Raw genomic sequence first — 23,195 nt, 5'->3', positions numbered from 1 at the left:
CTCTCTCCTGTGTTTCCGTATTCATCACTTCTCAGCGGCGCATGTGCAACGCCGACGCCCTACGTCATCCACCCAGAACGACTTGCAAGTACGACAGTTAGCGCAAGCTAGTGAAAACTGTTAATAACGTTTTAAATATGGAACTGCCCCCCTGGAACTGCGTGAGGCACTTTTTATTATGGATGGATGCACTTTATTGAACTTCTTTTGGACTGTTGAAAAAAACCACCCACCCACCGCCATTATAAAGCTGGGAAGAGCCAGGACACTTTTTTTATATAACTCCGATTGGATTCATCTGAAAAAAGAAAGTCTTATATACCTAGGATGCCACTTGGGTGAGTTAATAATGGGCTAATTTTTATTTTTGGGTGAACCCTTTGAGGACTCAAATACAGGACTGACAATCATATCCTGCTGTTGTGTGAATGTGGCCAGTGTAAGTCTATAAGATTTTCCCCAGCTTTGATCGTCATTTTTATGAAAACCATAAGTCTGATCCCTTAGAAAATATATAGCACACTAAGTCAGAACAGTCTGAAGATCTGAGCTGACAAGAGACTAACAAACCCCCCCCAAGTCAGATTCCCAGTGAAATGCTCTCCGACAGCAAATGCAATTGCTTCCTTCTTTTCTGAGAAGATCAATAATATCAGAAAGGAGATTGGCACATCTTCAAGTTATGCAGAGGTCACACAGATTCGACCGCAGTTTCAAAAAGAAGTGACTATGTCTGTTTTTGAAGCAATTGATAGCAAAATTTATAGAAATAGTACAGCACCTTACATAGTCAACCTGCTATCTTGACACACTTCCCACATTTTTTTTTTCAAAAGTGTGCTTAACTGTTTAGAAGCAGATCTCTTAGAAGTGGTGAACGCCTCGCTTCTTTCTGGGACTTTTCCAAACTCCCTGAAAACTAAAATTGTTAAGCCCCTTCTGAAAAAGCGCAATCTTGATAACACAATGTTGAGCAATTATAGACCAATATCAAATCTTCCTTTCATAGGTAAGATTATTGAAAAGGTAGTTTTTAATCAGCTGAACAACTACTTAAACTCAAATGGATACCTGGACAATTTTCAATCTGGTTTCGGAGCGCATCACAGCACAGAGACAGCGCTTATTAAGATAATAAATTATATTCGCTTCAATTCTGATTCTGGCAAAATATCAGTGCTGGTACTACTAGATCTTAGTGCTGCGTTTGACACTGTCGATCATGACATACTTCTAGAGAGACTGGAAAACTGGATCGGGCTTTCTGGGATGGTACTCAAATGGTTCAGGTCATACTTAGAAGGGAGATGTTATTATGTGAGTATAGGAGAGCATAAGTCTAAGTGGACATCCATGACATGCGGAGTCCCACAAGGCTCATGTAACCCAGGTTACTAGTGAATGGAAGCAGCCATAGAGATGACATCAAATTAAGTAACAGATTATATGCATTAACAACACTGAAATCGTAAATATGACTGCACAAATGAATTAATTATGTAAAAATATAAATTATCAGTTTATAAATGTGACCAATAGCGTAATCTCTCACTTAGCAAATTCTCCAATGAGATCGCGGTTGAATAACGTCACTTGACGTCCGCCATCGCGGCACTTTTAGAGAGCAGAGAGTTCGAGATCTTTCTTTTCCTCGTGAGCTTCAGATGCGAGCGGACGCTAGATACTGTGTCGGGGGATGAACGCACCAAAATAAGAGAGAGATAAAGTAAGAGTTGTTTAAAGTGTCTTTAAATTATTTATATGATATGAAAAATATTAGCAGCTAAAACAAGTGGAGGTGATATGATAGTTCACATTGTGTGTTACCTCGATGTTAATGACACAATCGAAGCGTTAGCTTAAAGCTAATATAACGTGATGCATGTATCTCTAACCAAAGGGTCAGAGAAGCTGAATGCAATTGAGAGTGACATCTGAAGCGGATTTCATCTGAAAATACCCTGGTTAATTTGATGTACATGTGTATATGAGTTCCTTGGTGAGTTAATGTGTTTTTTTTCTTTATTTGATTGTCATTTCTATATCATTCAAATTAATTGTGTTTTATCAAATTGTGCAATATTAATGACAGATATGCCTTAATGTGTGCAATGTGAACAAAAATGCTGTTGTTTATGAGAAAGAACTATACATGTGCAATTGTATGGCAAACAAAAAGATATACAAGAAAGTACACGACATTTAGGAAGAATTTCTTTATTGTTAAAGAGAAATAATACATAGAAAGACAGTTTATCACACAGAGTAAATGAATGTTAATTGATGTGTTTTAGTTGGAGTTATACTTATTGATCAAATACTAATTGTTGTTGTTTTTTTTTTTTTTTTTTTTTTTTTTTTGTTTCTGATCTTGTTCCATGTGAAGTTCCCTTGCTGGATTTGCCCCGGATGAATCAACTGATGTGTGAATTATTCCCGAACCGTCTCAACTCTTCCTTTGCCTGCGCTGGTGGAGTTGGACTGGCGAGCCACCGTTAAACAAATCCTTTGAAACTCTTGTGTGAATCTTTCCTGGGTGGACAGACAAACTGAACTTGCTCCCTTTTAACTGGTAGGAGTGAAATTGCATTGCTCGTTAGTCCTGATCTGGAGTGGAGCCTAAAGACTGTGATTAACATCAATTAATTGACCTTTGGGGACTAAATTTATAAACTGATCTTTGATTCCTCAGAATTATTTCTTGTCAGTTCATTGAGGACTTTGGTTCTGAGTATTTGAATTAAAATTGTGAATGTAAATTAATTTTCTACATTTCACTGTCATAATACAAATCAAATCTTGTTTTTGACTCAGCCTTGTCTGAGTCTGTTCACTGCTGCTGCATTATCTCTCTCCTCGGACGAACCATATCTTTTGAGCTCACTGGTCCATTGGCAGAGTTGACCCAAATTTTTGTATCGTGTGTAATGGGTTACACTCAATTCTTGCACCACTCTTGTTTTGCCTGTATATGCTCCCACTAAGTCAAATAATGAAAAAGAACCAAATTGCCTATCACAGCTATGCTGATGATACCCAGATTTACCTAGCCTTATCTCCAAATGACTATAGCCCCATTGACTCTCTCTGCCAATGCATTGATGAAATAAACAGTTGGATGTGTCAGAACTTTCTTCAGTTAAACAAGGAGAAAATTGAAGTCATTGCATTTGGAAACAAAGATGAGGTTCTCAAGGTGAATGCATACCTTGACTCTAGGGGTCAATCAACTAAAAATCAAGTCAAAAATCTTGGGGTGATTCTGGAGACAGACCTTAGTTTTAGTAGTCATGTCAAAGCAGTAACTAAATCAGCATACTATCATCTAAAAACATTGCAAGACTTGGAGAAACCTGTTCATGCCTTTATCACCAGCAGGGTGGATTATTATAATGGTGTCCTCACCGGCCTTCCAAAGAAGACCATTAGACAGCTGAAGCTCATTCAGAACACTGCTGCCAGGATTCTGACTAGAACCAGAAAATCTGAGCATATCACACCAGTCCTCAGGTGCTTACACTGGCTTCCAGTTACATTTAGGACTGATTTTAAAGTACTTTTACTCGTTTATAAATCACTCAATGGCCTAGGACCTAAATACATTGTAGATATGCTCTGTAGGATCTCTTTTGAACAGCACATTCCTTAGCAGAAGTTAAGAAGTCTTCTCTCAGCCATCTGTGGTCGTAAAATTAATAAATGATCAACACAGCGCCCAATTGTCTCAGCTGGCTTCCTGTCCCGCTCTGCTATCTTCTCATGAGACCCGTAAAACAATGATAGATTGGAGGAGAGAAGAACTCTCTGCATCTGGACGCATTTAAGAAAACAGAACTTCAGTGTTGTCTCTGACTAGCTCTAGCATAAATAAGAAAATCTGATACACAGAAGAAAGGAACTTCTTATTTGGAGATTGGCCAGTGACAAACGCTCCAGGATCCCCTGACCGTTTAACGCATAAGTTAATGATTTAATCAACATAAAGACAGATTTACTTTGACACAGACACTGAGCAGATCTACACCCTGACCTCAGGACATCTCCCCTTTTCTTCCCTGCATTCCAAAAGAACACACCCTTTTCTCTTCTTTTACAGACAAAAGAAACTGCATAGAGGATTTCTAAGAGACAATCAGTAATTACCGCTGCTATTAAAGCAATATACTCAATAGACAATATATACCAATGTTGTATTTTATGTCTTTTGTTTTAGCTTGCTGTGTTATTGGAATCTATTATATTTTTAATCTTTGCCGTATAACTTTTCCCTTTTAAGCAAGATCAAATGTGTTTAGTATGGTATGAAAGCATGTTTTATTAGCAAGAACTCGGCGTGAATGAGAAGTTAATGTTATATACCGTAAGCTTGTTACCATACTTTATAGAAGTATCAAGAAATTCTTACAGGACAGTTTCTCTTGTGACAGGCAGAACATTAGGGTAATGTATGCACGGAAAAGGAACCGTGCGGGGCAGGGCTTTGCCCTGCAGGGACAATTTGATTGGGACAATCGCCGTGGGATGGCCAAACTCAGCTCTGTCAAAACCCCAATGTCCAAACGGATTCTTTGCTCTTTCGCCGTCGTTTGATCGCGCAAACACTTGCGCTCACATGCTGCAATCTCAAGCGATTGAGTCATCCAAAACTCAACCACTCCGTCAAACTTCTGACTGAAGAAACTTTTTGGAACCTGAAACGTGAAGGAACTCCGAGAAGAAATTCTAGTGAACGCGTCACTCTCAACGTCACAAAGAAACAGCCAGCTACCGGAGGGATTTCCCCAGAAACGTGTCAGACAATGACACATCAGCAGCCAATCAGCACCCATCCAGGAAACGAGCCAGCTGTCAACCCAACTCGAACGTAAGTAAAACAAATCTCCATATCCTGCTGAGCTGGTCGAATTCATCTTTAAAAGTAAAGATAGTAAGGTTCTCTGCTTGTGACTTCCTCAGGTTGAATGTAAAGAATTCTTGGAAAACGAGTATTAGAACTCTGGGAACTTCATGCAAACGCAATAACTCCTGAACTGTGTGTGTGTGTGTGTGTGTGTTTTGTTTACTGTAGCAGAATAGAAAATAAAACTTGTTTCATTTTACAGAGCAGTGTTTGTGTTTTGTATTTGATCAGTTACTGCCTTGAGCTGTCGACCCTTTGCTACCTTGCTCAAAATTGATAAATTACTATTTTGTTTGTTTTATCGTTGGCTACAAAGTAAGATAAACAAAACTGTTGAGATATACTAATTTTAACGTTCGCTGGATGAACCGTTAATAATGAGTCTTTAAGACTTGATTCCCTAAAACTAAATTAAGAGCTAATAAAATTCTTACAGCTCACTAAATATAAAACTAACAGACCACTCAGATCATTAGGATCGAGTCACTTAGTAATAACAAGGGTTCACACAAAACAAGGGGAGTCCGCTTTTAGCTATTATGCCACCCGCAGTTGGAACCAGCTTCCAGAAGAGATCAGATGTGCTAAAACATTAGCCACATTTAAATCCAGACTCAAAACTCATCTGTTTAGCTGTGCATTTTTTGAATGAGCACTGTGCTACGTCCGAACTGATTGCACTATGTATAATCATTTTCTATTCTTAACTGTTTTAAATTCTTTTAAATCAATTTTTATATAATTTAGTTTTTATTGTTGTGATTATTATTATTTTAATGACTATTTTAATAAAGCACTTTGAATTACCACTGTGTATTAAATGTGCTTTATAAATAAACTTGCCTTGCATTGAGCTAAATTTGGATCAAATATAGCTTGAAAATTACAGGAGATACAACTTAATTATGATTTAGAATGTCAATGATTTTGAAAGATTATCAAGATAAAACATCTTAAACATGCTTTTAAACAAACCAGCAATGCTAGCATAAATGTTAGAATCATGATAGCAAAAAAAATAATAATAAAAAATAATAATAATAATTAAAAAAAATTCATTCTTGTTGTTTCACAGAGACTGAACTTCAGCTTTTTCAATGAATGGCTACACTATTAGTCATTTAATATGAAGTCATCTATCGGTATTTGTTTAGTCAGTGTATAAACAGTTTTGAGGTTAACTGATCTAATTTCGTGTTGAATGAACATGTTGAATATTAAAGGTTTCTGTGTTTTGTTAATGAAGTCTCTTTGTTAGTGATTTGGACGCAACAGTATTTTTAGATTTGTGGAGTAATAATGATAATACTAATAATAATAATAATAATATATATATATATATATATAATTATTATTTTATTTTTAAACTGTTCAAATCTGACCTTTGGGACACCAGAATTAGCACAGAAGACACAGAGTGGCATGCTGATACTAGTGTTATTATTTTTAAATGTAATACTGGAGTTATTATCTAAAATTTCCATGAATTAGATGTACATTTCAGACATCTTCACTTTCATTACAACCTATAGGCTAATTTAGTGAAATCATTAAATTAGACGTGTGTTTACCTAGTTGCTTAGTCATGCATTTTCAGACATAATTGCTTGTTTTTTTTAGGTTTTGCTTTTGAATATAAATTTACTAAAATTACCATAAACGACTACAGAGAAAGCACACAGAGAAAGCATTTCTTTTTTTCTTTTTTTTACCCATAATCCATTTTAAACTTCAAAATTGAACAAAAAATGAACAGGAACGCTTAATTCCAGCAAGTTAGGCAAGTTTGGTCCTAGAGAGCCACTGTCCTGCAGAGTTTATCTCCAACCCTCATCAAACACACCTGAACAAGCTAATCAATGTCTTCAGGATTACTAAGGCTATAAGCGTGTGACTTTTTTTCCAGGGTTGGAGCTAAATTCTGCAGGACATTAAGCCATGGGGAAGACAAGTTAAATCCCAGAGAGCCGCTCTCTCTAGGACCGACCTTGGAGGAGTATGTGGAGGATTGTGGAGTAAAAACATTAATAAACTGAGTAAAATTACATTTTTTTTTTTTTTTTTTTTAATTGTTACAAAATGTTGCCTGGTGTCTCTGGAACCCCAAAGAGCCAGGGTGTCCACCCCAAATGAACAGCGCATAAGGGTTAATGAGGTAATGTTAACTAATTTACTGTAATAGTGACTCCAATGTGTAACTTGTAATATTCAAAGTTAGGGCTTTTTTGTTCCTTCATTTACAAGTTGTTAATGTTTGCAACATAAATGATCATTTTTAATATGTTTGTTCTTTCCTTTTATCAAAGCTGTAGGAAGGTGGCTGCCATTTTTGTTGTATTTTCACTGTCCGCTCCTGTTTTGTGGCCAGTTAGGGAATTAAAGTACACTGTTTTGTTGTTGATTTGTTTTGTCTGAGCAGTTTAGATAAGATTTTACTTCTAAAACTAGTGCTTTTTTAATCCTTTATATTGTTACATCCTCTAGAAACTCCTACACTCATATAGATATACAGAGATACTGAAACCAAAAACTCCTCCTGCTTGACATACTTGAGTTTGTTCAGTGAGCAGTTTGGATCCTCCAGTTTTTCAGAAAGCAGCTTGACTCCTGAATCTCCTGGGTGATTGTAGCTCACATCCAGCTCTCTCAGGTGTGAGGGGTTTGAAGTCAGAGCTAAAGACACATAATGACAGCCTTCCTTTGTCACCATACAGCCAGACAACCTACAAAAACGCAACAAAAGTCCACATGACATTAGTTTGTTTGCTGTTCCTTATTATATTGAACTGATTGTTCAATAAGAACAGTTGGTAACAAAAAATAATAATTTTGTGCTCATTTAGCATTATCAAGAAGAAACAAATATTCCCCCAAATCATTGGACATTATATATCTTGCATTTAAATGCAAAAGTAAAGCGTTAGATCTCTCTCACAAACAATAGTGGCACAATACTGCTCCTGAAATCTTATGTCAACAAAGTAGTGAAAGAAAGAATATAAAGATAGAAGATTTAAAAACAAAACTTCTAGGCCCAGTTTCATAGACAGGGCTTAGACCAGGGGTCTCCAACCTTTTTTATCTTGGGGGGGGGGGCTTTAAAATATAGGTCTTTAATAGGGTGAATAGGGTCTTTAAAACAGCTCTATTCATTTATACTGTTATCTGCACATGTTGAAGTAGATTCGTCTCTTGTCTCTGAGATAATATGCGCTGTTAATGCTTCGTCAGTTTTTTTACTTTCACTTTCTGTATGACTGAAGTTAAGACGTTCACCGGCATTACTATTGCGCAAAGTTTGCACGTTGCTTGTGTGATATCCATTGGCTCGCCTTCTACTGTATGAACTACATGAATACATGAAAGAGGAATCAATTCAGTATGCCGCACTGTCTGAAACACGTCTCTAAGCTTGTGCGCGCTTTGGGTGTGTGCGAGTACAGTGCGCAAGTAACGAATTGAGTTCGGTTTCGTTTCTTCTTGTGGTTTTAAGTAGAGGTTTTAAGCACTGACATGTTTTAAGATCAGTCAGTGCAAGTTTCTTTCAGTTGAAACAGCTCAGATTTACATTTTAGTCTAGGACTAGGTTTAAGCCTTGTCAGTGAAACCAGAGGCTAATGTTCTAATCTAATCTGCTGCTACCCCCACCCACACAAGAGATTTGCGACACAATGATTTACTTTTTCCAGTTTCAGAGATTCTTCATTAATGATTAATTTATATTTTTCTTAGTTTATTGTACAGTTACGCTTAATGATGAATGAAACATTGAGCATAAATCTACTTTACAGACAATGTGTCATGTATATGTTCCTGTTTAGTTCCTGTTTGCCCTTATTTGGTTTGGTTCCTGTTTGTCACCTTCATTGTGTTCACCTGTCTGCCCCTCGTTGTCTTCCCTATTTTAGTTTCTGTCCATTGAGTTCGAGTTTGTCGGTTATTGCTTATGTGGCCTTAACTACTATGTACTTACATCAAAAAATAAGTACAATGTACTTATAGTGTTTATATTGTATTGCAAAACACTTTTGCTGCTATTGAGGTGGAATATGGGTAAGGTTAGGGACAGGTTTGGTGGTATGGGTCAGTTTAAGGTGTGTTAAGGTGTAAGGGATGGGAAATTAATTACAGATGTAATTACATGCAGATATTTTTAAAATATAAGTACAATGTAAAAACATGTATGTACACAATAAGTGCACTGTACCAAATGAGATATTGAGACAAAAAAAAGAAAGAAAATTAAAGGCCATCAGCAAAGATACAGTCGAATACTGAGCGGAAATAACAAAACATTTTATTTATAAAGCACCTTTTTAACACCAAAAGTGCACACAATACAATCAATGCAGTGTACAACTATACAAGTAAAAATTAAAAAAAATAATATTAGTACACTTAGTTAGTACAAAACACATTAGTACAACTAATTCACCCAAAAATTAAAATTAGCCTGTGATTTACTCACCCTAGAGGCATCCTATGTGTATATGACTTTCTTCTTTCAGACGAATCCAATCGGAGTTATATTAAAAATTGTCCTGACTATTCCAAGCGTTATCATTGCAGTGGGCGGGTGTTTCAGTTCAACAGTCTAAAAGACATCAAATAAAGTGCGCGCATCCGTAATAAAATGTGCCTCACACGGCTCTAGGGGGAGAATAAACTCTCACTTCATCTGGCTGTCATACTCGGAAGCCGTTCTGGCGGATGACGTAGGACATCGGCATTGCGTGATTAGTGAAGAACTAATCTTATTTTAGAATTTTAGAAGTAAAAAATGAGGATTTGTTAAGAAAATGTCGGAGGATTTCGATATAAGCCAAGAGGAGGAAGGTTTTCCTTTGCTAAAGTAAGGAAAGTTTTTTTTCCTTAGCTCCTGTAAACAAACTCATGAGACTAGCATATCTTGCATATGACAGATACCAGGAGTGAGAGAAAAGTGTTTATTATGTTTGAAATATGGATATTTTTCTTACAAAAATCCATCGATTCGCTACAGGAGGCCTTTATTCACGCCCTGGAGCTGTGTGAGGCAAGTTTTATTATGGATGCTTTATTTAACATGTTTTGGACTGTTGAACAGAAACACCCACCCACTGCAATGATAGTTCTTGGAATAGACAGGACAATTTTTAATATAACTCCGATTGGATTTGTCTGAAAAAAGAAAGTCATATACACCTAGGGTGAGTAAATCACAGGCTATTTTTTTTTATTTTTGGGTCAACTAACCCTTTAAAACCGTACATAAAATGAACCAAATGCATTAATTATGCAATAATAATAATAATTTCTTAAAGAAGCTTAAAGTATGGGGTGTACCTAATTGTAATAGGCAATATATTCCATGACCTTGGGGCAGTGAAAGAAAATGTTCTTTGTCCAATAGTTTTTAATCCATTCGCAGGCTGCTGTCATGGGGGTGCAGAGTATGCCAGGCATATAGGCCCACCAGGTCGCTAGGGGCCCAAATTACCACTTTAGAATTATTTACATTTTTTAATTTATTTACTTTTAATCTTGTATACATGAAAACATTTTAACTATTAATAGCGTATTCAAATAAAATGAAAATCTAAAACCAAATTTTTTATATAATTTCTGAGAGCCTGATTACAAAATCTTACCATTATAAGCCTTTAAAAGAAACACTTCAACATACATCAGACGGTTACACTTTATTTTACATTGTCCTTGTTACAGTGTAATTATACATTTAAGTACTAAGCAATATTAATATTAACTACATGTACTTACTACGTGGTTAGGGTAGGGTTTGGCGTAGGGTTACTTACTTGTAATTATGCATAATTAATTGTTATTATAATAGTAAGTACATGTAACATGTAACAAAACCACCTTAAAATAGACTGTTACCAAAAAAAGCAGCCTTACAAATAAATAATTTTTAAATGATGCAAAAAAGTCAGTGGACAACATTACTTGCTTGTAAAGAATAACAAATTATGTGTCATGGAAATATTAAATGCAATAGCCTGGGGTGGCGTTTCCGTATGGCAGTCAGGAGTGCCGTGGAAAATTATCGTGGCAGCACCTCTCGTTTCTCATGCCCGCTCCGTGTGTCTGCTGGGCGGCAATCAAACGGGCAGGGCAGCGCTTTTCACGAGCGGAGATAGCTACTAGACAAATTATGTCATCTTTTTCTTTTTCTTATCTTGGTTCTTTTGTTGTAAGTTATGCTATTACTACATTAATTTATACTAGCATATGTGGTTTATCAAGCGCTCCCTGAACGCAGTCTCTGGCTTACTGCCAGTCAAGCCCAAGCACGCTGCACCCATCTAGAGTGATAACGACCCTGAACTGATCATAAAGTCTTTCTGAGTCACAGGGCTCAAGTCCAAGTCAAGTCTCGAGTCATTGCTGTCAAAATCTAAGTCGAGTCTCAAATCTTCTTTAATTATGTCGAGTCGAGTCGAGTCGCAAGTCATCAATTTTGGGACTCGAGTCCGAGTCAAGTCTCGAGTCCACACCCCAGACAAACTGTCTATCCATTATTTGACATTCTTCATTTTGCTCTGCTGAACACATTATACACTGACCAGTTTGTTGTTTGAATGACAACAAGATAAAACATTAAGCTTCAGATGGGGCTTTACGGTTTACAGAAATAGAAAACATTCAACTTTTTGTAGAGTAATTTGCTGCATATTAGGCAAACGATTAAGAGAGAATGTGTACATGTTTTAAAAATAAAAATATTATTTGCAAATAATATTTTCAAATCCGTGTTATAAGTGGCCCAAACTCACAGCTCTGGCAGAAATGAGTTCATGCGACCAGCGAATTGTGTCAGTGAATACAGTGTCAGACTTCACTCGTATATTGTATATGTGTATAATCATACATTTCTATACTCAACATAGCCATGTTCATTTTGGACCCTAGCTAAGATGCTAAGGGCATCCTGCACACAGCTGTTAGATAGTTCTGATAGCTTGTGCAGTGCTGTCAGAAGTTATTCTTGAAAATGCAGCAGTTTTGCAGTTTGTTCAGTAATTATTTCAGACCATTTTTCTATTTCAATCTCAATACAATCCACATCTACAGAAAACTGTATAAACATGAAAAAATGCCTGCAAATGTTTTTGTCTATTGTTCTGGCATTGCATTGAGAGCAGAATAAACATTTGTTGACAAAATGTAATGGTCATTTATTGTGGTAGCATTTTGTTAATTATTTTATGGAAAACCGTTTACCTCAGTGTCTCCAGCTGACAGTTTGGACTCTTCAGTCCATCATAAAGAAGCTTCACTCCAGAATCCTGCAGGTCATTGTTACTCAGGTCCAGCTCTCTCAGGACAGAGTTTGAGGATTGTAAAACTGATGACAAACTCCCACAAGACTGAGCAGTGAGATTACATATGGAAAATCTGAAAAAGGACAAAGCATGCATACAGAATTAATCTTAACTGTGTGATTTTATTTTTAGAACTGATATATATATATATTAATATATATACAGTATATTAGGGGTGTAACTATACACGTATTCATGTTGAACCATTCGGTACAAGGCTTTCGGTTTGGTACGCATTACAAACCGAACGATTCGTTGGACTAATCCTATTATGTTAGACTAGTGCGTGTGCGCATAGAGAGTGCATTCTTTCACTGCATGATTCAGTCTATTAAAATGCATTTAGAATGATCACAAAATTCAAGATATGGGGGCAGAAAATAATTTCATATAGTTAATCAATATCACAGAAGAGTGCCATTTTTTCTCTCCAGAAATCAGCATGATTACAAATGATTTTTTACAACATTTCAATAAGCAAGAAGTTAATTAATAGACTAACGTTTTAGACAGCTTATTGCCTATTTTTGCTGAATTTCGCCAACAAAAATAAATCCAAACACAGCCACAGCACTGTTTTGTGTCTGTCACGAATCCTGGCCACGCACTTCCAGTTACTCACCACCAGATGTCGTCTTCACTTTACATTGACTATCACACCACACAGACTTTTACGTCACTCCGGACTTCAGTTCCCACAATCCATTGCACTCGTTACACGCACTCTGGTGCAGCCAATCACACACCTTACATAAGCCATGGACTTCCTCTCTTTCACGGCCGAGTATTGTATGCATTTATCGCTGTCCTACCTTTAGCTACCTTACAGAACCTTTTGTAGTTTCCCTAGTCTTGCCTTGCCTTGCCTGTTTCGGATTGTGTTTTCCCCTGCCTGGACTATTGCTTACGTTTTCAGATTACCTCTCTTGTCAAGCCCCTGCGGTTATTGTTTGCTGTCGACTGACTCATGCCCGTTTTGGATGGCTCTTTGCCTTGCCTGTGATATACCTGTTTGCCATTGTTCGACCCTGCCTGTATTTATGACCATGTCCTTGAATAAAACCTTGCACATGGATCCGCACGTCTCGTTTGCCCCGTAACAGTGTCTCTGAGCAACATGACGGCATTTCGTTCCTGAATGAATCACTCGTTAACAGTGACTTGCTGCCACCTGCTGGCTGTTTTAATTTCACATTTAAAGTATCTTTTAATCTTTTAATTAATTTCAAACATCAGTTGCCAACGTTTTATGTTTAAAATATCAAAACATTATTTATGCATTTGTAACTGCAGGTTAAAGCATTACATGTCCCTCTGAGCTGCATTAAACAGTGTGTAAAAGCATCTAAATGCCATTCAGATGCAACTTCTATGTTTCCTCTGCATTGCAAAGATGAATTTAGTCGATACTGACTCCATTTGCTTGGTAACAGCCCAAATGTCTTATTGACTGATTAAATGTAAAAAATTGACTCAAAAGGTGATGCACACTTTTAGAAAAAAAAAGGCTTTATAAAGGTAAAAAAAAATGCCCATAAAAGGTAAAAATCAATTTAAACTTATTGGAAAAGATTAATATGCTACATGACAATAGACAACATCAGCTGGAATACTTCAAACCGGAGCTGTTTTTGTTTTATAGTAAAAAAAATTTTAGTGCAAAATTAGTTTTAATAAATAAAAAATGTGTAAAAATCAAGGAAATTTCTCTGGCATTTCTTTCTTTTTGCTGTATCGAAAATGTACCGAACCGTGACACCGCTGTATCGTATCGAACGGAACAGTGAATTTTGTGAACCATTACAGCCCTGATATATATATTTATATATATTTATTTATTTGAAACTCAAACCTCAATATCTCCAGCTTAGAGTTTGGACTCTTCAGTCCATCAGAAGCTTCAAAGAAAAGAAGCTTCACTCCAGAATCCTGCAGGTCATTGTTACTCAGGTTCAGCTCTCTCAGGACAGAGTTTGAGGACTGTAGAGCTAATGACAAACTTTCACAGGACTGAGAAGTGAGATTACAGCCACACAGCCTGTGAAGAGAATCAAAAAATATATACATTATATATTAATGTGAATTTTTCAGAGTCAGGTTATATAGTTCATAAATAGATGGCATCAGAAATACAATAACAAATGTAGATTCTACAGCACCTTGTAATTTAGCTTCATTCATCACACCCAAAGAAAAACTGCAGTGCTTTACAACTATAGGACAGGAAGAGTTAAATAAACTTATCACTGCATCTAAACCAACAACATGTTTATTAAATCCTGTACCCACTAAATTACTGAAAGAGTTGTTACCTGTAGCAGAAGAACCACTTCTTAATATTATTAACTCGTCATTATATCTAGGCCACGTCCCAAAACCATTCAAGCTGGCAGTTATTAAGCCTCATATTAAGAAACGACAACTAGATCCTTGTGAACTAGCAAATTACAGACCCATTTCAATCATACAATTCATCTTCCATTTATGTCTAAATCTTAGAAAAAGTTGTGTGTGCTCAATTGCGCTCCTTCCTACAAAAAATTATATTTATGAAGAGTTTCAGTCAGGTTTCAGGCCCCATCATAGCACAGAATTTGCACTTGCTAAAATTACAAATGACCTGCTTCTTGCATCAGACCAAGGCTCCATCTCATTGCTAGATTTACTTTATCTTAGTGCTGAGTTCGACACAATAGATCATGACATACTCATAGATCGATTACAAAACTATATGGGCATTCAAGGACAGGCTTTAAGATGGTTTAAATCCTACCTGTCCGATCGTTATCACTTTGTCTATTTAAATGGGGAATCATCTAAATTATCGGCAGTAAAGTATGGAGTGCTGCAGAGCTCTGCCCTAGGCCCTCTGCTATTTTCAATATACATGTTGCCCCTTGGCAATATTATTATAAAATACAGGATTAGTTTCCATTGTTATGCTTATGATACTCAACTATATATTTCAACAAGACCAGATGAATCTAGAGTGTGTTACAAATATAAAAGATTGGATGACCAATAATTTTCTCCTATTAAATTCAGACCAAAAAAATAGTTCACAGAATCTCTTGGATTACAATTTGTATCTAGACGGATGTACTGTTACTTCCTCTACAGTCAAAAATTTGGGTGTTATATTAGACAGCAACTTGTCTTTTGAAAATCATATTTCTCATATTACAAAAACAGCATTTTTTCATCTTAGATACATTGTCAAACTATGTAACATGTTACCTGTTTCTGATGCAGAAAAGCTAGTTCATGCATTCATGACCTCTAAACCCGACTATTGTAATGCACTGCTAGGTGGTTGTCCTGCATCTTCAATAAACAAGCTACAGGTAGTCCAAAATGCAGCTGAGTCCTTACCAGATCAAGAAAATATGATTATATTACAATTTTACAGTCTCTACACTGGCTACCTATTAAGTTCCTTATCAGTTACAAAATACGGTCCCACTTTATATTAGATGGCCTTAACTACTATGTACTTACATTTAAATTAATAATTTGATACAGTGTACTTATTGTGTACATACATGTTTTTACATTGTACTTATATTTTTAAAAATCCCTAAATATAGTTACATCTGTAATTACATTTATAATTACACTGTTGCCCCATCCCTTACACCTTAACCCACCCTTAAACCTACCCATACGACCCTAACCTGTCCCTAACCTTACCCATATCCCACCTCAATAGCAGCAAAAGTGTTTTGCAATACAATATGACCACAATAAGTACATTGTATTTATTTTCTGATGTAAGTACATAGTAGTTAAGGCCACCTAATATAAAGTGTGACCCAAAATACTACTACTTACTTATAAGGCTCTAAATAGTTTAGCTCCTGCGTACCTAACTAGTCTTCTACCACGCTACAATTCATCACGCTCCCTAAGGTCACAAAACTCTGGATTCTTGGTAGTACCTAGAAAAGTAAAGTCCACTAAAGGAGGTAGAGCTTTTTCACATTTGGCTCCCAAACTCTGGAATAGCCTTCCTGATAACGTTTGTGGTTCAGACACACTCTCTCTGTTTAAATCTAGATTAAAGACACATCTCTTTAGCCAGGCATTCACAAAATGTAACTCATAACTTTGTACGTCAGCTACTTCTGATTAAATGTAAATTATCATTCTTTTTCTGAGATGAGATGATGCCAACCCCCAAGAAGACCTCAGATATTGCTAAACCTGGAACAACATACAAAGCTACAAAATTTTGCTATAAGTTTAATTGCAACCTATAATCCTCGCAGTTAGTGTTCACCGTCTGTTTGATTACATGTAATTTAACTAACTGCATGATTTTCACTGTACCACTAATAACCTACTCCTAAATATAGTCAGTTGATCATCAACCATAACTCCAAGGTGGTTTTGAAGGAGTTATGGTTGATGCCCCTAAATGCATGGTGAAATTGTGATGAAACGATAGGTTTGATGGAACCACAAGCAGTTCTGTTTGGCAAGGTTGAGTTGAAGGTTCATCCAGCAAGAAATGTCTGTTAGACAAGCTGAGATGCGTGCAGCTATCGTCGGATCATCAGGAAGGAATGAGAGGTAGAGTTGAGTGTCATCAGCATAGCAGTGATATGAAAAGCCATGTTTCTGAAAGACAGAACCTAGTGATGCCATGTAGACAGGTCCAAGAACTTAGCCCACATACACACATTGGGTTTCCATGTGTTATAAGGACCTTTCATATAAATAGTTATTTTTATACTGTATAATGTGTGTATCCTGTCCCCTCTAAGCCTAAATGTAAGCCTACCCCTAATCCCAACTGATGTATTTTAACATAGTGATCTAATGAGTACTTGTATGTATTTCATACTGACAGCATTATGCTATATAATTTTTTTAAGTGGTTATGTTTAACTTTGAATCAAATCCATAAGGAAAGGGAATGTGTTTTTAAATTAAAATTAATAGGCCTCCACCTCTAGCTTGCTCTATTCTTTGTCTATTCTATCTGTTTTCTTTTTATTTATTATGTAATTTTGTAAGTCACTTTGGATAAAAGCATTTGCTAAATGACTAAGGGTACTTTCACACTAGCACTTTTGGTGCGCACCCCGGTTCGATTGACGTCAGAGTTCGGTTCGTTTGGTTGATGTGAACACTGTCTTCCGACCTCGGGTGCGCACCCATGAACCGTACCCGAGTCCACTTAAAAAGGGTGGTCTGGGGTACGGTTCATGTGAACTCCGGTACGGTTCGCTGCTGATGTGAATGCAATCGTACCAAATCACAGAAGCGAACCGCTATTAATGACGTATTATTTAATAAAAATGTGTTTGTGTTTTTCACTCACTTTCCTGATGAGCGTGACTGACGCACTGCAAGCAGAGAGCTGTATATCTCATTTCTGTTCGCCTTCAGCATTGTTTAGAGCATTTGCAGTACATTCATAAAACAGACATGGGTGCCGTTATGCACTGAAGCTTTGTAAACTAAACGAACTGTTCAAAAACGTAAATATATAAAAGTGCAGAGAGCAATCTTTTTTGCCGCCTTCTCCCGCGCCGTCGTTACTAAGCCATGGGGTAAACAGCTGCTGGCTTGATGACGTAACTCGGGTTCGGATCAGGCAAGCGAACCAAGTGTGAAAGCACCCTAAATGTAAATTAACATGAAACAGTTCAAACAGTTCATTTTTCTTTGAACAAACAAACTGTTCAAAGAAGTCATTAAGCGTGTTTAGATATTATTTCTGAATTATAATTGGAAAACTGCATTACAACATTCCAGGCTTTCTAGGATGGTTTTCTCATCAGGTTTTTTGAGTAGGCATTGCCTGCCTTGTGTTCTTGGATAAAATGCCACTGATACAATCATACTACAAAATAGACAAGGGAAATATCTGCTAGCTATAGTTATGAAACACCTATTTATCCACATATTTGAACATAGTGATTCAGTGAAAGTGAAAGTCAAACCTCAGTATGTTCAGTCGACAGTGTGGACTCTTCAGTCCTTCATAAATCATCTTCACTCCTGAATCCTGCAGGTGATTGCTACTCAGGTCCAGCTCTGTCAGATGGGAGTTTGACGATTGTAGAGCAGAAGACACAGTTTCACAGCATGTTTCATCAAAACCACAGCCATCAAATCTGCCAAAACAGAATGTGAATTTTTTTTCTGCATTAACTTATAGTACTCTTCATAATCATGTGAAATATTTCACATAGTATTTTGAGATTAAATTGTTTAGTGATGTAGAACAAAACATTTGATTGAACAGCAGTCAGTGTAATTACTCACAGGGCTTTTCTGCAGCATCTTACAGCTGGAACGAGTCTTGTGTAGTTTGACGATGACGACGTGAACCTCTTTGGGTTGAACTCATCCAGCACCTTCTCTGACATCAGCAGTACGCAGGTCAGCACTGTGCACATTGAAGATGAGAGGTCTCTTCCTGGATGGTTATCTGAACTGAGGTAACTCTGCATTTCCTCATATAATGAATGATCTTTGAGCTCAAGTAAGCAGTAGAATAGGTTGACTGAAGTTTCATCTGAGATATTGTACTTGTTTTGTTCTAGTTTAATGTATTCAGTTATTTTTCTGATGCACACACTGGTGTCTTTAGTGTGTGTGATCAGGCCTTTGAGCAGGTTTTGACTGAAGTTCAGTGAAATGCCCATCAGAAACCGCAGGAACAGGTCCAGATGTCCTCTCTGACTCCTCATGGCTTTATCAGTGGCCTTCCGCAGTAAATCCTCCAATGTGATATTTTCTTCTGGCTTGTCATAGAAAAACTGAAGCTCTTGCCTGTTCTTGTTCAGGTAACAGATGAACACATGCACTGCAGCAAGAAACTCTTGAACACTCAGATGCACAAAGCAGAAGACCTTTGCTCCATGAAGTCTGTGTTCCCTTTTGAAGATCTCAGCGATCATTCCTGTGAACTCAGTGTCTTTGCTCGCATCAATACCACATGCTTTCAGATCTTCCTTATAGAACACAATGTTTTCCTTCTTCAGCTGTTCAAATGCTAGCTTGGCTAACTTCAAAATCATCTCTCTATTTAATTGTAAGTGCTCTGTACATTCTCTTTCTTCTTGTTCATCGTACTTCTGGTTCTTAATGTTCATCTGTATCAGCAGGAAGTGAATGTACATTTCAGTGAGTGTTGTGCTGATGTTCTCTGCATTGTTCTCAATGAGAATATCTTGAAGTACTGTGGCTGTGATCCAGCAGAACACAGGAATGTGGCACATGATATAGAGACTACGAGTCGTCTTAATGTGTGAGATGATTCTGGAGGCCAGAGTCTCATCTGCGATTCTCTTTCTGAAGTACTCCTCCTTCTGTTGGTCAGTGAATCCTCGCACCTCTGTGAACAAACCTACATACCGAGGAGGAATCTGATTGGCTGCTGCTGGTCGTGATGTCACCCAGACAAGAGCTGATGGAAGCAGATTCCCTTTGACCAGACTTGTAAACAGCACATCTACAGATGCTTTTTTCTCAATAGTGTTCAGTGATCTACTTTTAAAATTTAGAGGCAGGTGACTCTCATCAAGTCCATCAAATATAAATGCTAGCTTACATTCCTTATATAGCTTTGATTTCTCCAGGTCCTTCAGTTCAGGATAAAATTCCAGAAGAAGCTCGTGGAGACTGAAATCTTCATTTGTCATTAAATTAATATCTCTGAATGGAAGCAAGAACACACAGTCTATATCGTGATTGGTGTTTCCTTCTGCCCAATCCAAGATGAACTTGTGCACAGAGACAGTTTTTCCAATGCCAGCGACTCCCTTGGTCAGCACAATCTTCTCCTGATTGTTTTTCCTCAGTTCAGTAAATATATCATTGCATTTGATTGGTTTGTCATGTGTTTTTTTGTTCTTGAAAGCATCATCAATCTTCAGAATCTCATGTTCCTGATTGACATCTTTCATATCTCCCTCTGTGATGAACAGTTCTGTGTAAACAGCCTTAAGTTGTGCTTCATTTTCTTTGTTGCCCTCAAAAATATATTCTGCTTTTTTCTTCATGTTTGTTTTGTGAGTTTCAAAAAAGTTTTGCAGCTCTGTAATAAAAAAATAAATAAGATTGAGGAAAAAATTACACATATTTGAGAAATATTTTTTATACAAGTATGATCGTCATTATCAATAACTGATGCAGACAGATTAAATTCACACTTCTGAAAACAGCACAGTCCATCCCTAACAACATGTTTTCAATTTAAAAATGTCTGAATGTTTTTCATGTTCGATCTAGATCACAATCATTGTATTGATCTAGCTAGCTCATCAAAAAGGATGTGAGGCTACATTTACAACATGCTTTGACCTGCTTGAATGAACTTTTTTTATGTGTGATTGTAATCATGCCTTGATGACAATCAATCAATTTGATGACAGTGCCACCTATTGGCCAACTTTAATAAACAATTGTATCACATGCATGACCGAGTTTGCTCATGCCTGTTTTAGACCATTGTGAACTGGATATCAATGGAGAAACACTCTGTTTTCTTCTATGTATCTGTATAAAATCTGCCACTGATGCGACTGGCCCTGTAAATGCTGCTTGTGTTATATTTTCTTGTTTCCATTTACAGACAGTGATTGTTATTAACTCCAGATCTGTTGTGAATCACCTCCAACAAGGACAGATGTCTTCATATTCCCCTCAGCCTGAGCTGTGTGAGAGAGAAAGAGAGAATTACTCACTGCGAAAAATTCTTCACAAACATATCAGCAGAGCAAAGAGGAAAACAGGTTTCACTTGTAAATGTGTAATCATGTTACAGTCACAGTGAATTAAATGTTACCTTGCTTGTGTTTATTCTCCAACTGTTCAGCCAGATCATTTTGGATCATCTTTCTCAGGATGTCTACCATGACCTTCACAGCTTCTTCTGGTCCAAAACACACCACCATCTTATCTACTGTGTCAAATCTATCCGCCTTTTCCAATTCAGACCTTGATAAATGCTCAAGATATAAATTCACTAAGTGCCATTGAAACTCCTTCAGGTCAGCTTCTACCAGCTCCTTCAGTGAGTCCACAAGCAGTTTTTTAACAGACGCCATCGTCCTTCACCAACTCACGGCTGCAGGTCAAGAAAAAGAAAACATCTGAAGTACTTCAACTCTTAACATGTGGACCTAAGAGCTCAAATTTTATTTGGATTGTGAAGCTGTGAATAGAGACATGAATCATCAGAAAGTTGTTTTAAACAAATCAGATATAATTGCTTTGAGTTTTGTTAGCAAAAAACAAACAAACAAAAAACTGATGTAAATAATATCTCAATGCTGTCTGATACTGTAAGTGTACATGACACTTTTAAATCCATATGTTTCAGTATCTCATGTAGTAGTATTATTTACTAACCATGAATAATGATGATGCAGATGTTTCTCCAGTTAACTGTGTATTGATCAGAAGTTCTGAAAGTTTCAATTCTGCATGTTTATAGGACTCTGGAGGGGGACGTTTTCTTCAGAACTTAAACCTGTTAAACCAGAACAATTTAAGAAAACTAATGAAACCAATTTTTCAGACTCGAGATGAGAGTAAACCATGTGGAGAATCACTGTCTGCCATCAACAGACCCACACACAGCATATCTGACAAACCATTGAGTGAAATAATTGACAAATTACAGTTAAAAAACAGACAAAACAATACTGACACACAGGAATACACCAATCATGATTTCTAATGGCTGATTCTGCTATTTCAAAAACAAATGGGCCGATTCTGATACTGTTTTTTAACTAAATACCCACTTTTTTATGTACATACCAAAAAAAATAAAACAGTGTTTGACGGCTTTTTATTCAGATGAAATTTCCTTAGACAATTAACAAATGTATAGTGCCATGAACTACAGAAAATACAGTGTTATAATCCAAACCAATATCATGGGTGTATCTGTTGTAATTATCTTATGAAATGCACTTTGTGTTGAAATGTTTCTAGAAGCAAGAGGAGAATAAACGTAATAGTGTTTCTGACTCACGATTACACATAAGTGATATATTCTCCTTATATTAATTAAGAAAGGCAATGCATGAGTAATATCTATGGCTGAAATATATTTTACATTTCATATTACTTATAGTGTAAAACATAACCATATGGAGTAACAAAAGTAGGCTACTTTAAAATGATCATTATATCAATTATATAAAAGTTAGAAAACATGGTTGCAGAACATTATAGTGAAACCTTGTAATCTCTATTTGTCCGTATTTACCGTAATCATGTTTCTTGAGTGTTTCATGATTAAGTTATGATTAAGTATTTTATGCTTACTTACATTAATAAGGAAGTGCCTTTGTGCTCCTTGCTTTGATCAAAATGTTCAGTTACTAGACAAGTTCTCAGTATGTCCTTGGTTTCCCATTAGGTCCATGTAAATTTCCATATCAGCAAATCATAATGACAGTTTGATGATCAGTTTTTCAAAATGAAAATATCTTACGGTCAAGTGTAAACACTGCATGTACAACACAACTTCTGCTTTCACCTTCCTTCTGTCAGTAAGGTTGCCAAATCTGTCCGGAAAAAACACCTCATCATCGGCAGTTTTTACACAGTTTGGTTTTAACTGTGGCTACAGACTGTTTTAATCAAATTTCTGGTAACACTTTATAATAACAATCAGATCGAAGTAATTTAAAAGTGTTTTGTTAATGATTAACTAATCATTTAAACATCACTATACATTTGTAGATGATTAATAAGTGGTATGTTACCATGCCACAAGTGTGTTTTAAGTCATCCAAAAATGTTTTTGTAAGTCATGAAATAATCATATCATTAGTAAATGATTAATAATTATTTGATATATTATAAACCACTTATCACAAATGTGTTGCTCTGACAGTCATAATATTACACTGCTAGAACATATTATCATGAAGTTTTGAGATGTTGAAATTGATTAAAAATTATTTGAAAAAAATATATATATATTGCGTGGATAA

General features: G+C 36.5%; 1 protein-coding gene across 2 annotated transcripts in view; it reads right to left on the bottom strand.

Moving 5' to 3' along the window:
• The window catches only part of LOC131538708 (NACHT, LRR and PYD domains-containing protein 3-like), a 31,095-nt gene extending 8,315 nt beyond the window's left edge, over positions 1-22,780 (bottom strand). Inside the window, exons 1-9 of one of the 2 annotated variants that reach the window (XM_058772756.1) lie at positions 22,526-22,780; positions 21,595-21,715; positions 21,029-21,397; positions 20,855-20,896; positions 18,502-20,278; positions 18,177-18,350; positions 14,078-14,263; positions 12,125-12,298; positions 7,450-7,623 (exon numbers count right to left, since the gene is read on the bottom strand). In XM_058772756.1, the coding sequence (XP_058628739.1) occupies positions 7,450-7,623; positions 12,125-12,298; positions 14,078-14,263; positions 18,177-18,350; positions 18,502-20,278; positions 20,855-20,896; positions 21,029-21,290 (2,789 nt within the window). In that variant the 5' untranslated portion in view covers positions 21,291-21,397; positions 21,595-21,715; positions 22,526-22,780. The remainder of the gene's footprint in view (positions 1-7,449; positions 7,624-12,124; positions 12,299-14,077; positions 14,264-18,176; positions 18,351-18,501; positions 20,279-20,854; positions 20,897-21,028; positions 21,398-21,594; positions 21,716-22,525) is intronic. The other variant, XM_058772755.1, reaches the window with a different exon arrangement.
• Between the last annotated feature and the right edge of the window lie 415 nt (positions 22,781-23,195).

The sequence above is a fragment of the Onychostoma macrolepis genome, chromosome 04 (assembly GCF_012432095.1).
Source record: "Onychostoma macrolepis isolate SWU-2019 chromosome 04, ASM1243209v1, whole genome shotgun sequence".
Classification (NCBI taxonomy): Eukaryota; Metazoa; Chordata; class Actinopteri; order Cypriniformes; family Cyprinidae; genus Onychostoma; species Onychostoma macrolepis.
Note: the sequence above shows the minus strand (reverse complement) of the source record. Positions and strands in the feature narration are given on the sequence as shown.